Raw genomic sequence first — 15,515 nt, forward strand, 5'->3', positions numbered from 1 at the left:
TAGGTGGTCGGGCATTGCAAGCTATTATTCATACAGATCTGTTTTACAGGTCAAATACACAAACCACCATATGTATGGCAGTGCATATATTAATTCATATCTTGTTGTTAAAAATAAAATGTTATTCAGATGGGTTGTATGGCAAAAAGAAATAAAAATTACATGTACCACTCAGGCATTAATCATAATTCTGCATACAATAAAACTTTACATAACTGGATTAACACCTAATTTTTGTATTTGTTTTGAAATAACATACATGTAGACATACATGTATGAAGGCCCTCTACAGGTACAACACTGCATAAGTTAAACCTGGAATTTGAATGGACCACAGTACAAACAAACACATGTGCACAAATGTGGATAGAAGTATGTGTATTGCCTTAAAGGCGGAGCCTCCCTTTGAGCGCTGTAATTTTTTCCCGCCAGTTTTTTATCAACATTTTGGCAAAAATCTATTAAAAATTTACAGAGGTTTATTTTAGAAAGGCAACAGAAATTGACTATGGCTCTCAAAGGGTTAAAGGGCGCGAAGCTATGGTGGCATTCATTGTGTTAGGCAACACGCGGGCACATGCTCCAGAAAATGCTACTTTTAAGTTTTTTCTGGCCACAAAAACGCAGACACTGCCAAGTGGTTAGCGCAAAGCTACTGCCGATCGAACTCTGTGGCTATATTCAAATTCCTATTAGTGCAAGAGCATTGTTTCGGTATTAAAATTCTATGCTAATGACCCTTAATCAAGGGAATATTCATGTACCTCGATCTTGCATTGTATATCAAATTCTAACGCCATTGGAAGCAAGTACGAGCGTTAGTGGTGGGGAATCAATGACCTTTGGCGATTTGAACTGACCGTCAATCAAACGCTTGCATAAACTCTGTTTGCAGGATTAGCAAAAGGTGCCAAAAAGTTGAGATCAGTTTGTGTAATTAATGTTATAGAAATCAAACATCATACTGGCCAAGTGTTCTACTGGGAGGAGAACTCCAGTAAATGCGAGAACCTGGGATTGAAAATTGCGGCTTTAAGCATTTGTACATTTGGGTTGGTTTGTACTGCTATCACATGATCTCTTGGGTGTACTGAGTCGGTAGAACAAATCGTGTCCTTTTTATTCTGGAGTAGAAATCTTTATTTCATCATATTACACTTTTGTCATTGAAATAATGACACACTCTTTGTACTGAGAAAGAGTTGCCAGTCATTAGCCAATCAGGAAAACAATACAGTGAAAATTACCATTTAGAGCTAGAGGTACTAAAGGTCAGATAAGTTCATTGTCATTGGATTTCTGAACAAATTAATGTTGCCATGATGAGGACAATATCAATATATTGGTAGACCAGTGTCTGTATGTACATGTCCATGTATGTGTGGCACACTGGAGCAGCGTCTTCCAGTCAAATTGTTTTGGTTCTCCACTCCATGTCAGCTTCATGACTTTAAGAATGCACAAATGTACAGCATTTCAAAATATTAACACTAGGAACCATGAATAATTCATTAACTTACCATGATCTCAATTGGAAAATGGACAAAATGGTATGGTACTATTTACATGTAAGAACTTTCATCAAGAACTGTCACAGACAGTGTTGGACAGGGTGAAGGTCTTGCATGAACTTGAAAAAAGTAAAACTTACATGTATGCAAAGAACCCACTTCAGTACATGTTTTTTCATACGGTGTAATTTTTACTTGTACATAATGGAGTGATCAGAGTCACTTCATTAGAAACATATAAAGAGTAACTTTGTATGTTTACCTGTTTAAACTAGTTTATACAGGAAGACTTTGAGTTCATGGTTGTAAACTTTTCAAAGAGCCTTTCCTTTGATGATTAATTCAATTATTCAATCTGCTTGATCAGTTTCCAGTCCATGAGTTGTCATGAAACAGTTGTAATGAAACTAACCAAATAATCCAACCATTCAAAGAGGTTAAAAGTCTTCATTATCTTTTGAAAGCACCGAAATAAAGCAACATAGAACACTTATCCTCACATTATCATTTTCCTCTTGGGTTATCGTGACATCCCTGACTCACATTGTTATTTCTTTTTAGCTTTTTCTCATTGCTCAGTTACTAGCCAAGTAACCACTTCAGCTTAACTTTTATTGTCACTGTCTTACTTCGAGATACATGTACAACTTCATTTAAAAATGTCGCTAAAAAGTGTGACGAAAGTCAGCTAACATAGAATTCAGCTGTGTTTTGTGGATTGCCTCATTTTATACTTGTATAGGAATTAAGCATAATATGAAATAAAGCAAGTATTTCTCTGAAGTGACAATTATTTGTTGTCAAGGCTAGGAGTTATGAAATCAGTCTGAGTCATATGATTTCTAAACATCACCATAAGTTTTAACAGTTACTTTTGTACGATACAAAAACTTAAGCACCACTAGAAAGGTCATGAGAGCCATAAACTTTAGAGTATGCGACAGACCAATGTTCTTTTGTTTTGAATATCTTTCATGTTTTATCTATGATACTGCTCATTCTCAAACAAGTCAGTGTCACACCAGTGCTATCAATCCACAGTCCCTCCACCACTGTGATTTATCTCAACCTTTCTTTGGATTTTTATGACTTTCATCTCTTACAGCAAATCCCAACCTAAGAGATCGTTTTGATGTAACTGCAGCTCACTGGGCCTCAGAAAAGGGTCATGCCAAATGTTTGAAGTTGCTGTTGGACAGTGGTGCCAATCCCAATGTATCCATCAAATATTCAATACAGGGTGGTGAGCAAGAAATTATCATCATGCTATCTTTTCCCCATTTGTTGATTTATTATGCATCACTGTTTTTGTGTGTTATGATAAACCAACAAAAACTTCAGTGTTGTTTCTATGATATTATCATTATTATTATCCTTTCTTAATCCAATATAAAAATGGAAATGTGTTGTGGTGTACACATCCTCAAAACAAATATTCCACAATAGATTTCCTCGATATTCTGGTACAAAAATAATCATTAAGGTTCCAAGACAAGAAATTGACCTTTTTAAGCTAACAATTCTCTAGTGATTAATAAGTTCAGACCCCCTTAAATTATATTTTTTCAGAAAGCCTAGATACATTTTTGTTACCATTGTGTCACCATTGTTTACATAACTATCACATGACAGGTAATTTGCATAACCTTTCAAAAATCCGTTTTCCCTATGTTTTGTTTCAATGCTTTGAGATATGTAGCTGAAATTTGTGTGAGCGCAATCTGTTCTAAGGATCTTCCAAAGGGTGTCTCAGAATTTTTTTAAACCTTCTTAAACAATTTTTATGCCAGAAAAACTTCCAGAGCGGTGAATGTAACCCTGGTTGATTTCTTTAAAATTGTGCTCCAAAAAAACTGAGCAAGATATAAAAAATCTGAGACAAATTGAAAGAGCGTTGTGACAGCTTGCATTCCAGCAAGTTTGAGTTAGAGGTTTTGAAGTATTGAGACAAAACATAGGGAAAACAGATTTTCGAAAGGTTATGCAAATTACCTGTCACGTGATAGTTATGTAAGCAATGGTGACCCTATATGGTTATCAAAATGTTCCCCTATATCACAGGGGCTCAGAAGTGGCTATATAAGTCAATATTACATCGTTTTTCTTTCTTTTTCAATGTTAAAAATAAACTAGCTGAAGAGCACAACACTTGTGTAGCTGTCTTTTGTGTAGCTTGTATTGGCATGTATAGTGCGCCCTCAATAGGGAGTGTGAGCATATGTAAATGTGACCTTTAGTTCCGTGACCTCTAGCCATTCCTACTTCCTGTCCTCGCTATGCTTACTGTACTAATTTCCCAAGGGGAGCAGCTCTTCGCCAAGCCAAGACCATCAGCGCCGCTAAGTACCTGGTTATTTAAAATGCATCATAAATATTCATATATTTATGTGGGCGAGTCTGCATTAATGAGCGTCAAAAAGCACCGGGCAGGGCTACCGGCAACCTCAAGCATGGAGCAACATGTTTGTTACGGCTCTGCAGCTCTGGCGACTGTTGTTTTTGGCAAAACGCAGAGCAAAGAAAGTCCGGCAAAGTATTCAGTGCGTTGTACGCGCGATCGAGCAAACATCGTAGAAGCCGTCGACGGCTCACGGGAAATGGTCGAAAATACGTGTTCTTCTTATCTTCAAGAAAGTTAGCGTACAGAACAGAATGAGTCTCAGCATGGAGGTAGCAGAGACATGGTCTCAGATAGTCAATAATAAAGATGATACAAGTTTATTTATTCAAAGTAGTTCATTATTTTGCAAGCTAAATCTACGATACCGGTCGGTCTCGTAGTAAACTGCCAACGAAGCCTATGCGTTGGCTCGCAGCGGGACTATGGCGATGACCTCAATGACCTGAGCGCGTTCGATACACGCCACAAGTGCCGCTGCGATATCACAGCTACATGAAAAGGGGATGGCCCGGTCAGATCTCCACCCAACAATACCAGCACCGACCCATTTGTGAACGCAACACTACATTGTAACCACTCTATGTATAAAACCATAAAGTTACAAGTACTTTTATTTAGTATGCAACTTAATCTGAACAACATATCAGGGCTCAAAGTTGCGACCATTTTAGTCGCTGCGACCAAATTTGAAAAAGTTGGGCCTAAAAAATGTAGGTTACTCGCATTTTGCGACTAATTCTACGCAAGGAATAATTCCCACCGTATTTCACAGAGTAAGTTACTCGCATTTTGCGACTAATTCTACGCAAGGAATAATTCCCACCGTATTTCACAGAGTTTGCAAGGGTCGTGACCCTGAAATCAGACGTGCCAAAAATAGATTTTAATAAACATTTGACGTCGCCCAGCCACACAGAGGCGAGCGCGTCTCTACCGCTACTTTGTTTTGATATGAGAGGTTACATGTTGCCAAACAGCTGTCAAGACATGCGATGAATTTAATCACAAATTAAATCACGACCCAATCAAATATCAGTATCATGTCAATGCTGTCATAATCAATTTTATTGAACCAATAACCATCACAGGAATTAGCAGTAACTAACGAAATAAATCACAAGCAAAGACTTTCCCCCACGTGCACACTACCTATAGGCCTATTTCAGTCCAAGATGTCGGGCCCACTAGATCGTTATTTTGGAAAGCAAGGGAAACTCAAGGTCGATCATGTTGGAACTGGGTCTGCCAGTGAAGGAGACGCAACAACAAAAAACGAAATCCCCAGCAGAACACTAGGGATATTGATAGCACCAGCGATCATACTGTTCACGGACAGTGTACCAGGTCAATCATTCGATGACGATGTTCCGTCTGTGATGTGAACACATGACAAATGGATCCACAGCACAGCAAGAAACCGAGTCGGAAAGTCGATAGCAACCACAAAATACAGGAAAAACATGCCAAACAAAAGTATGGGATGAAAAAGTAAAAAAATCCCTTGCAAAATACGTGACAAGTCGAGAATTTTGAGATTGGTTTCGGCACGACAAAGAAACGGACTTGAAATACTGTTACTGTTACCAAATTGTATGTATAAACGCAGATTTAGAAAAAAGTACTACGAGATGAATAATGAATGGCAACTGTTCACCTTTATTTGATATGTACCACATTGTTTGAACAGTTTCAAAAATGCTCCTAGTTTTTTTGGGTTTGCTCCTAAAATTTTGGACTTGGGAGCAAATTGCTCCTAGCTGAAAATATTAACTTTGAGCCCTGCATATATATGCATTATTGGATAAGAGGTTTAAATGGGTCACAGTATGTGGAAGGATTGTCACTGGGTAAACCGTTCAGTTAATATCATATACCTAGATTCACGTACCCATGTAAACCTATGGGAAAAGGCGCTCTTACAGGTGTGTAATAAGTTGCCGTATCAGGCCCAGGCACACTTTGCCCAAATAAGGTAGTGTGCGCGCTTTTTCGAACTTTTCATTGTCGTCGCTACGCGCGTTGCTATCCACGTACATTCCATTCGAAAGCACGTCAGCGCGAGATTCGAACCCGTTTCTATGCGCTTCGCTCGTAGTTTTGAAGCAAATTGTAGACAGTTCGAATCTTATTCCGATCAAAATTGGTTTAAAACAAGTGCTTGATAGTCTCCTCTCAATGTTTTGCTGAGAAAGTGTATTTAACGAGCAGGGTCAACTACTCATCTTTGCTCATTCTGTAGTGACATTAGCGTTCGCATAGAACAAGCTCGTGACGCGTTCCACAACAGAACAAATGACAACATCGTACATATTAATCCGCAAAGTTGCGCGGCTCATGTTTTTTTTTTAATTTACGCCCATAACTTTAACAAAATTTTATTGATAAATACTGAAACATATCACAACCGTTCAATAAGGTATATGATAAAACCTTTACGGCCCAGATACGGTTTTGCGGACCTCGGTCGTACGGCGTACGGGCCCTCGCACGCTCGGCCCTTCCGCCGTACAACCTCGGTCCGCAAAACCCGTATCAGGGCCGTAAAGATTATAATGTGCCATGGAGGCAGTAGCGGACTACCTCCATGCATATACTATGCATACACAACGGGCAACACGACTCAATCAAATCCCGTGCACTTTTCCTAGTGTTTGACTGTTGCTGCTGTTTTAAGCAGAGTTTGAGAAGTACCGTAAAAACCCCATCAATTCGACCAGAAAAAAAATAATTACGATTTCAAAATCGTCGATTTATTAGGAAATTAAAGCTGCCGAAATAATTTAGTGGTCGAATTAATTGGAACGACAAGGATGAAATTTACGCGAGACATGTTTGCCATGTTGAGACTGCTTCAAAGCATGAACTGTGAAATTTTGTGAGGTCGACAAATTAGGTACAAAAAACCTCAAACGCACCTGGGTTTCACATCAAAATCAAAGTGGCCGCGATTACAGACGGAGCGATCTGTGACACTGCCACCGGCCGCTCAACGGACGACGCGTAAGTTGCCATCGTGTGCCAGCCCTGCAGTGGAAATATATTGTAACTCCCTGACAGGCAGATGAGATAGTCTAATGGCGTTTGATGTTATATTCGATATCAGACTCAAAACAAAACGTGAACAATGCTGATAATATATTGCATATTTCGTATCGAAAACCGGTAAAGTTCGTAACTGGTGACATGTCGCGGCCTGGAGAAAGCTCATCACCATCGATCGAATGTCCGTGACGCTTTTTCTGCCAAATAGACATATTGACATAAGACATATTGCACAGGGAACTTCGCGGTATGGCAATTATATGAATTTTACCGTGAAGAAAATCTGTGACTTTAAACTGGCCGTACAACCAACAGTAAACATGGCGAGCAATGATACCGACTTCAGAGACTTCGATTTTATTTTCATTGCGATCGCTGGTGAGAGCGAGTCGTCCGGTCGAATTTTTTCCCACTGGCTATTCGGCTTTGAATTTTCAATTGCCCTCATGTGCTAAAAACAAGACGGGCGTTCTCTGTGAATCAATAAGTCTTTTGAATATGAAAAAAATCAGACATCTGAACCTCAACTCGCAGCTTGAAAGTTGTTCTCCGAATCGGGACAGGGACATCGGTGAGGCCGGATTTCACGTAATAGCTATGGAAACCGACGGCTCGTTCGGTGTAAGAAAGCATGCGATGTACGTCTACGTTATTTTTACTGGTTTTGAGAACTTCTAAAATAACTTGTAATCTGTATATCTTCGCACATCGAACCGATATTGTATACCTATCACAAGTGTAGGCCTATAGCTTCGAAATTTTATGGGAGAGACACCACGACTGAGACCGACAGTAGCGGCACAACAAACTATTCCGAATTATGCGTCCGTGTTTAATACAGACATCTCTATAGGTGATTCTGGTTTCTCAATCGAAATGAATCAAAAGTCCGACATTGACAACACTGACATAAAATATGTCCAAAAACTTTTGTTTTATTCAACCAACTGATTCATCTCCTTTGATATCCCCTAAGTTACATGTAAACAGTCCGGAAAGACTGACATCGATGTCTCCCGGGCCCCCATGCATACAGTATGGCCGTACAAGTTTAAATATTTCAGTGTTATACATTTTCTTGTCCTTCTCTTTCTTTTTGAGCCAGTGTCATTATTGTGAACACGGCTAATAAATAAATAATATTAATTTTCTTCACCGTTTTGCAAAATATCTCGTCAACCGGGCGCATGGGCCACGTCTTTGTACGTTGGTCAAAACTAATGACACTATAGGTCAGGATATAACATTGGTCAATGTAAGATTGAATAAGGAAGACGAAAATGCTTTCATCGATTGACAAAAATGAGAAGGAACGAGTCAGTAAATATCAATCCATAAAGGGGAGATCGAGACTGCCATCCCCCATGATTAATCAACTGAGAACAAAATATATATTTCGATCGACAGACTTACACAACCAGAGACAGCATTTTATTCAGCTTTAAAATAAGTCCCCGCCTTTCCTATAATAACACCCCGTTTGCGTTTCGATCTACTCTGCTCTGTCCCCAATCGGTATGGTGTTAGGTGATAACGCAATCTCGACTGGCTTTTTAACCTCCCAGCGATAAAATGGGAACAAAATAGGCATACAAACTTTAATACCTGTTGCTGTACCACTGAGGTGATCTGTCGGCTGTGTCGCGTACAGGCCATGTGCAATACATCGTGTTTGTAAATATGTTAATTTCCTGTTTATTTCTTGCATAAGGCACGCCCCACCACTCTTGAACGAGCCGTCACTCACCAGATTACATCCTCATTAAAAGTATAATCAAGTTGCCCACACATGTACTTTACGGCGCACATGGGTCGCTTCGGACATGGTGCTGACAGAGTCCAATTTTCTTCACATTCTACATTCACGGAGGTTCATTTTTAGACTTTAATGACATTGTCAGATCCTTGTGCCAAAACAATGGCCGTGTCCGTCAAAAAAATTACCAAGATTTCATGTTTCGGAGATTCACCATAACAATCATACTGCGGATATGGCCGGATCTGCCTCCCTTGGGAAATTAGTACAGTAAACACAGCGACGTCAGTAAACACAGCGACGTCTGTACGCATGGCCATATGGACAGGGAAGTAGGCATGGCTAGAGGTCACGGAACCAAAGGTCGCATGTACATATGATCACACTCCCTATTGGGGGCGCACTATACATGCCATACAAGCTACACAAAAGACAGCTACACAAGTGTTGTGCTCTTCAGCTAGTTTATTTTTAACATTGAAAAAGAAAGAAAAACGCTGTAATATTGACTTATATAGCCACTTCTGAGCCCCTGTGCCTATATCTAAGCTCTCAAAAAATGTATAATTTACATGGGTTCTGAGCTCATTAACCACCAGAGAATTTTTGGATTTAAAACGGTCAATTTCTTGTCTTGGAACCTTAGGTCATGATAAGGTTCAGCAGATATCTTTCCATATACAACATATACGTTGCATGTATTCCCAGTTCTTTACTTTAGTGTTTTTGTTATTTAGAAGTTTACGTCTTTGTCATCAGTGTGCCCTACAGCCAAATTGATGCACTACTGACTTCTTTAACCCAAGAAAATTTGGAAAACTTCACATACTAATCTAGTACTAACTCATGGAAATTACAATTGACTCAGAGTTCAGAAATCCTTAGGGTCAAAGGGCACCATGTCTACTTGTTTTCACTGCATTCACTCAACATTTGAACAAAAAAGAAACACATGATGATGTTGTCTTGCTATCACATTCACAGACCTACACTGAGTGAAGGGAGTGTACATGTATGTCATTGTCAATTCCTTGATGTTAATCCACCATAGACTCTCGAGAAAAACGGGACAGGCAACTGCGACAGAGAACAAAGGGTCTATGGGATTAGCAGCGTGCGATCTATCTTGGAATAATTAAGAGGTGTTAATGGGTCGGGGACGGAATGAAGCTGGACCCGATCGACCGCACAACGTCCGGTTCATAGACACGTGCATGCGGGTATACGGTAATAATGTTTTCGGATTACAAATTATTTCGGATTACCCGCAAGTCCATTTTTAGAAATAAAAGTGTTACAACTATTTTGAGAAGAATTCGTCAAAATGGTTTTAAAGTACTTTTTACATATTGGTAGCGAGATTCTATGCTATTAGAAGTCTGCAGGGAGTCAGTATGTTGCTGTAAAGTGACAAAGTTTCGAATAGAAATCAGAAACACATACCGCTGCAGTTCCAGACTTAACAGCAGTTGACATCACAGAGTTGTTTACATTCCGCAATCGTCCGTGTATCTCCGAATTTTCCCTCGTTTTTGCAGTTTTTTTAACCGTCGGAATATTTTCTGTGCGAGGAGTGCTCCATGATTCGGTAAAGTATGTTGTTGTTTGAAAACTCTGAACGGCCAAATTTACGAGGACAGCGTTCAGCTTTGTGTAAATGCATGTCTACCTTACCGCTTCTGGCTCCATCAACCGATGGATAGTCCCGATTTATCGCAAAGTTTCTCCTGACAGCGAAAGTCAGTGTCACAAAGGTATTTTCTAGTACTTTGCGGATGTAAACATGTGTAGCTTATCCGAACTTTGGTGTTTCTTTAGGCTAAAACAGTACCAAAATGTTAGAGGTCGTGTATTTGAGCTCCGATGGAGTAGTCATTTTTTGTGTTCCCTGATTTTCGTCAAATGTTGCGTGACAGATGAAATAAAGGTCAGATTTTCATTTCGCAGGACTGGGGAAGTGTAAACCTGTCTAACTTGTAAATGTTTGTTGTTATCGGAGATTTTTATGGTAGGGAATGTAAACTTATATTGTCGATATCTACAAGAGTTTCTGTAGCGTCTATGGCTAAATGTACACTGTTTTTATCGTCTGGTTTTTTCCCGTTGGCTTTGGCTTGAATCCAAAATGTGATCTTCATCGTTACCAGAACATTCACCATGACTAGTATCAAAAAAAACCTCAAAATTCTCTGTGTCATTACTCGGAACGTGCCATGCAAGAGCAAAGAGTACATGTACATATTCAGAACGTCAGTTTGATCTTAAAGTGGCACTCCCATTTGGTAACATTTTTGAAGCACATTTTTTTAATGCCAACGGTCGATATTTGACGTGGCGACTGTGCGCGGATCACGAGATATCGATAAAAACATGTCCTCAAAAAAGTAAAAGTTTGAATTCCGGTGGCCCACCTAAATTCAGCTTCCGAACATCGAACGTTCGGCACTGGGGCCATTGTCAACTAAGCTATGGAGTACGAGTCTACGCTTACGCTGCTGTATGCCACAGTACCACTCGCGTCGGTGATCGGTCATGCCCCCTGGGGAAAGCCGAGTCTTACTGACTCTGAGAAAAAACGGAAAACAAAGTTTAATTCCACCAGAATTCGCATAGGTGACCTAGCACAGTTACGTGCGGTTGATACATAGCGGCCGCCGAGTGGTATGCATAGACGCATACCACGCGCGCGGCGTACTGTGTGGCAGACGACAAAATGTAGTCATCGGAGGCGGCTAATATTTGACAGTAAAAACTGATGTTTTATGTGGTATTGGTTAAAAATATAGTACAACTGATTTACAATAATAAAAGCGACAAAACTAAGAAGTTTTACAAAACTTACCTGAGCTAATGGCATAATGCTGTATATAAAATCTTTGCAGTGGCAAGTAAATTAATTGCGTCGTTCGAACTTATAGTAGACTCCCTAGAATATCGTCAAGCAGCACAACAACAAACCTTCGGGGGATTTCAGGTCAAAATCAGTAACGATCGCAAAACTTCGGGATGTGAAAAATACGCTCGGGAAATGACATGTTTTTAGCGATATCTCGCAATCCGCGCGCAGTCACCACGTCAAATATTGACCGTTGGCATTAAAAAAATGTTTTAAAAATGTTACCACGTGGGAGTGCCTCTTTAATGAGATTCAGTGTTAAGTACGAAGTATTGTTGTCGGGGACCGCTTGGCAAATAAACTTTAATGTATTCCAAGATAGATCGCACAAAGAAACCTCAGCAGTTGCCTGTCCCGTTTTTCTCGAGAGTCTATGTGTTAATCCACCATGGAGTTGTTAATGTGAATAATTGAATATTATCTAACTTTCTGTCTCTGCATCAAATCTGACAAGTAGACTGATGTTTATAGTTTGATGATTTGATACAAGTTTTGAAAAAAACTCATATACCTACAGACATTTGTAAAATATTTTTTACATTGTACAGTCATGATCATCTGTCTCTCCCAAACCAAGTGCATACAATAGTGAGATTGATTGACATGTATCATTAGACTCATACCTGTACAGTACAGATTTCACTGCTGCTACAATACATGTATACCTAGATTACAAGGGCATTAGTTGATGCTTAGAATCTATGAACACAAATACATGTACATGTAGCTTCAAGGTGGCGTGTTTGATATATTCCTGTTCTCAGTAATTTCATTAACCCTTTGAGTGCCAAAGTCAATTTTTGCTGCCTTTATAAAATGTACTCCAGTCAAATTTTTTCAGATTTTTGTGAAAATTTTGATAAAAACTGTAACCGATGAAATGTGATGTCTATTTGGTCCAAAATTATCAGAAAAATTACAGAAAAATTCACAAAAATTGGTAAAATGTTGTACTAAAATTTTGGCAGGAAAAATTAGAGCACTCAAAGGGTTAATTATTGTTTTGCTGTTGACAGTAGCACATTCATCAAATATTTTCAATAAAACCTGTGTTTTCAATCAATTCTTGTTATGTTTGTAAAATGATGTTATTCCTGTCTGTTAAGCTAGAGAAAATATGTATCATACTATTACACGTAAAATTTTTACTGGAATTCATCTCTGATATCCATGCCATCTTTACAATACTGTTGTACAGTTGGTCGTAGGTGTTGTTTTCACTTTTGTTTAAATAACAGCACCATAATGTAGCTTGCAGTCTCTAACGTCATAAGGTCAAGATCACCTCACAGCATATCATGTATATAATCATAAAATGATATGATCATCTGGGTAAACAAATGAGAGATTCTTCTACAATTCTAAATTGACATGTAATTTTGTCTTTTCAGAGGCCCCAGTCAATGGGGGCACCACACCCCTACACCTTGCTGCCAGAAACAATCGCAGTGCATGCATAAAAGAATTGATCTTGAATGGTGGGGATTACAACTGTCAGGATGAATTGGGTAGAACCAGTCTATACATTGCAAGTCAGTACGGCCATGAAGACTCAGTCTTAGTACAACTCAGAAATGCCATAGGCAGAGATATACTGTCCCTTCCTGTCAAGTATTCAGGTACATTATGCAAGATAATACAATTTATTGCCATATCATTCTTTGAATAACTTATAAGTCCCTGCAGATAAAATCAAAGGAGCTAATGGACTGGGCTTTGTCCATCTGTCTGTCCCTATCCATTACTCATGCACACCTAGGTCAATTTTATTAAAGCCTGGAACAAAGACAATGTATGTACCTTAAAAGTCTGGTGAAACGCCCATGTTGCAAAATCACAGAAATACAGTTGATGGTCTATAGAACAGTTATGTTTATTTCATTTTTTGTTGAGCACACGGGATCATTAAATATGGCAAAAGGAAAATGCAATGTGGGCGTGTCCCCAAACCCTCTCCAGTCGACTTTTTTTTGGCTTTCTGAAGTTTGCCCGACGTCGTATCTTATATTTCACTGATAACAGGAAGTACCGGTAAGTATTTCACACCTTCGTAAGCCCTCCTACAGGGAGTAAGCTTAACTTCTAGGGTTTCGGCTTGCATAATTTGAGTTTCCTATATTGTGTGAAAAGCAGATGTGTGGTAATGGTACGTACATGTATTTCAGATATCTGACATGACATGACCGTCATAAGTAGGCAAGAAAAAATCGGGGAACATACTGTTTGAGTTCGGATAACAAAACAATTCGGATAATCAACGTTCTAGTACATACATACCGGTACATGTATGTATGTCAATTTGTGTTGTGATACACTCCAATTTTGCTGCCAGGTAGCCATTTTGTTGCAATCTGTTTTAGTGTTTTTTGAACCATTACTCTGACATGCATGAACAGATTCCATTCAAACTTAATTCAAGAAGAATACACTGATGTGTACGTTTACATCTTCATGCATTCAGATACAATCAAACATGGCCACATACCATCCATTCTGTCATGATTTTCTCTCAGACTCCATTTGGCAGACATGTCTGAGAAGATTAATTTCAATCTATTTTGTTATAAACATATACATATTCAATGTTTTCTCTGCATGTTAACTGAAGTGGGCAATTTCTGCCCCATTCATCAAAATTAGGGGACAGATTTGACATTTGAGGGGGCAGTATTTTTTGATGCTTTCTAATGACATTAAACAACATATCCTAGCAAAACATGAACATAAAATGGCACTAGTATCCATGGAGACTGAAGCACAACTATGTCCTTTACTGTGTTTTCTTTTCGGTGCGTACACTCCATGTTATGCACGTCACCAAAATTGAACGACAGGCAATATTTTGTCTTTTCCGGGGTTATATTCTGAATAGAAATAACAGCAAATCCACAGTTCACTACACTATGCGTTTGAGTCACCACCATATGGGCGTATTTGCATGCTGTGTTTTGTGTGCGATTTTCGCGCAGTCAGTAACTTTTAAAGGGCAGAAAATGGCTCGAAATGTGCAATTTGCGCAATCGCGCAGTCGAGAGAAAACCCTGCATATTTGGTACCATGATGTGTATACTACAATGTAAGCATGTCAATTAAATTGCAAAATGACCAATCTGTATAACAGAACTCATGCTGTATCGGAGCCTGTTACAGGACACTGCTGTGCAGCACTTGCCAGTTATTAAGGTACATGCAATCAAGTCATCAGCGACAGGGATCAATAGCCCTGAAAGCAGTTGATCAAGCAGGGACTATATCATCACCATGACTTGTTTCAATGACAGATAAATGATTTATACAGGATTGTCTGTTTTACCTATGGATTGTGTCGTGCTGAATAACACACTATTTGAATGTGTGAATAATACGGTATACATGTACTAGTTCTATTAATGGGTGGCAAAAGCAACTTGAAACATATGGTGCAATGTCTCATTGATATTTTCTTGCCATGAGAAAGTTTATAGAGTATTGCTGTTTTGCTGCTTTACTAGGCAAATGGGTGTGAATGTTCTATTGAAAAATTCATTTCCACTACCTATTTCAGAAAGTACCCCTCTTCATGAATGTGTACTTCTCAACATGCGAGAAGCTATATTGGAATTGCTTAGGCATGGCTCTGATGTGAATCACCGCAACTATAGTGGTTATACTCCATTGCATTATGCAGTCTGCCAATCAACAGATGATGACATGGAATTGGTGGAGATGATGATAGCTGAAGGATACAATGTCAACATTGATAAAACTTCATCCAGTGCAATCATCAAAGATTGTCTTGTACCAGATAGTCTCAGAAACCTCTCTGAAGGTAAATGAACCTCTCCATTGATTAACTTTGCTCTTTTACTCTTTGAGCTTACATGTACAATGTATGCCTTATGATAGAGTCACCATATGAACCAGTGTTTC

At 39.0% G+C, this 15,515-nt stretch overlaps 1 protein-coding gene across 1 annotated transcript in view; it reads left to right on the forward strand.

Moving 5' to 3' along the window:
* The window catches only part of LOC139120843 (ankyrin repeat and SOCS box protein 7-like), a 28,228-nt gene that overhangs the window by 1,593 nt on the left and 11,120 nt on the right, over nt 1-15,515 (forward strand). The window contains exons 2-4 of the mRNA XM_070685434.1: nt 2,617-2,754; nt 12,998-13,225; nt 15,151-15,414. Coding sequence (XP_070541535.1) covers nt 2,617-2,754; nt 12,998-13,225; nt 15,151-15,414 — 630 coding nt within the window. The remainder of the gene's footprint in view (nt 1-2,616; nt 2,755-12,997; nt 13,226-15,150; nt 15,415-15,515) is intronic.

This window comes from Ptychodera flava, chromosome 20 (genome assembly GCF_041260155.1).
Source record: "Ptychodera flava strain L36383 chromosome 20, AS_Pfla_20210202, whole genome shotgun sequence".
Lineage (NCBI taxonomy): Eukaryota > Metazoa > Hemichordata > Enteropneusta > Ptychoderidae > Ptychodera > Ptychodera flava.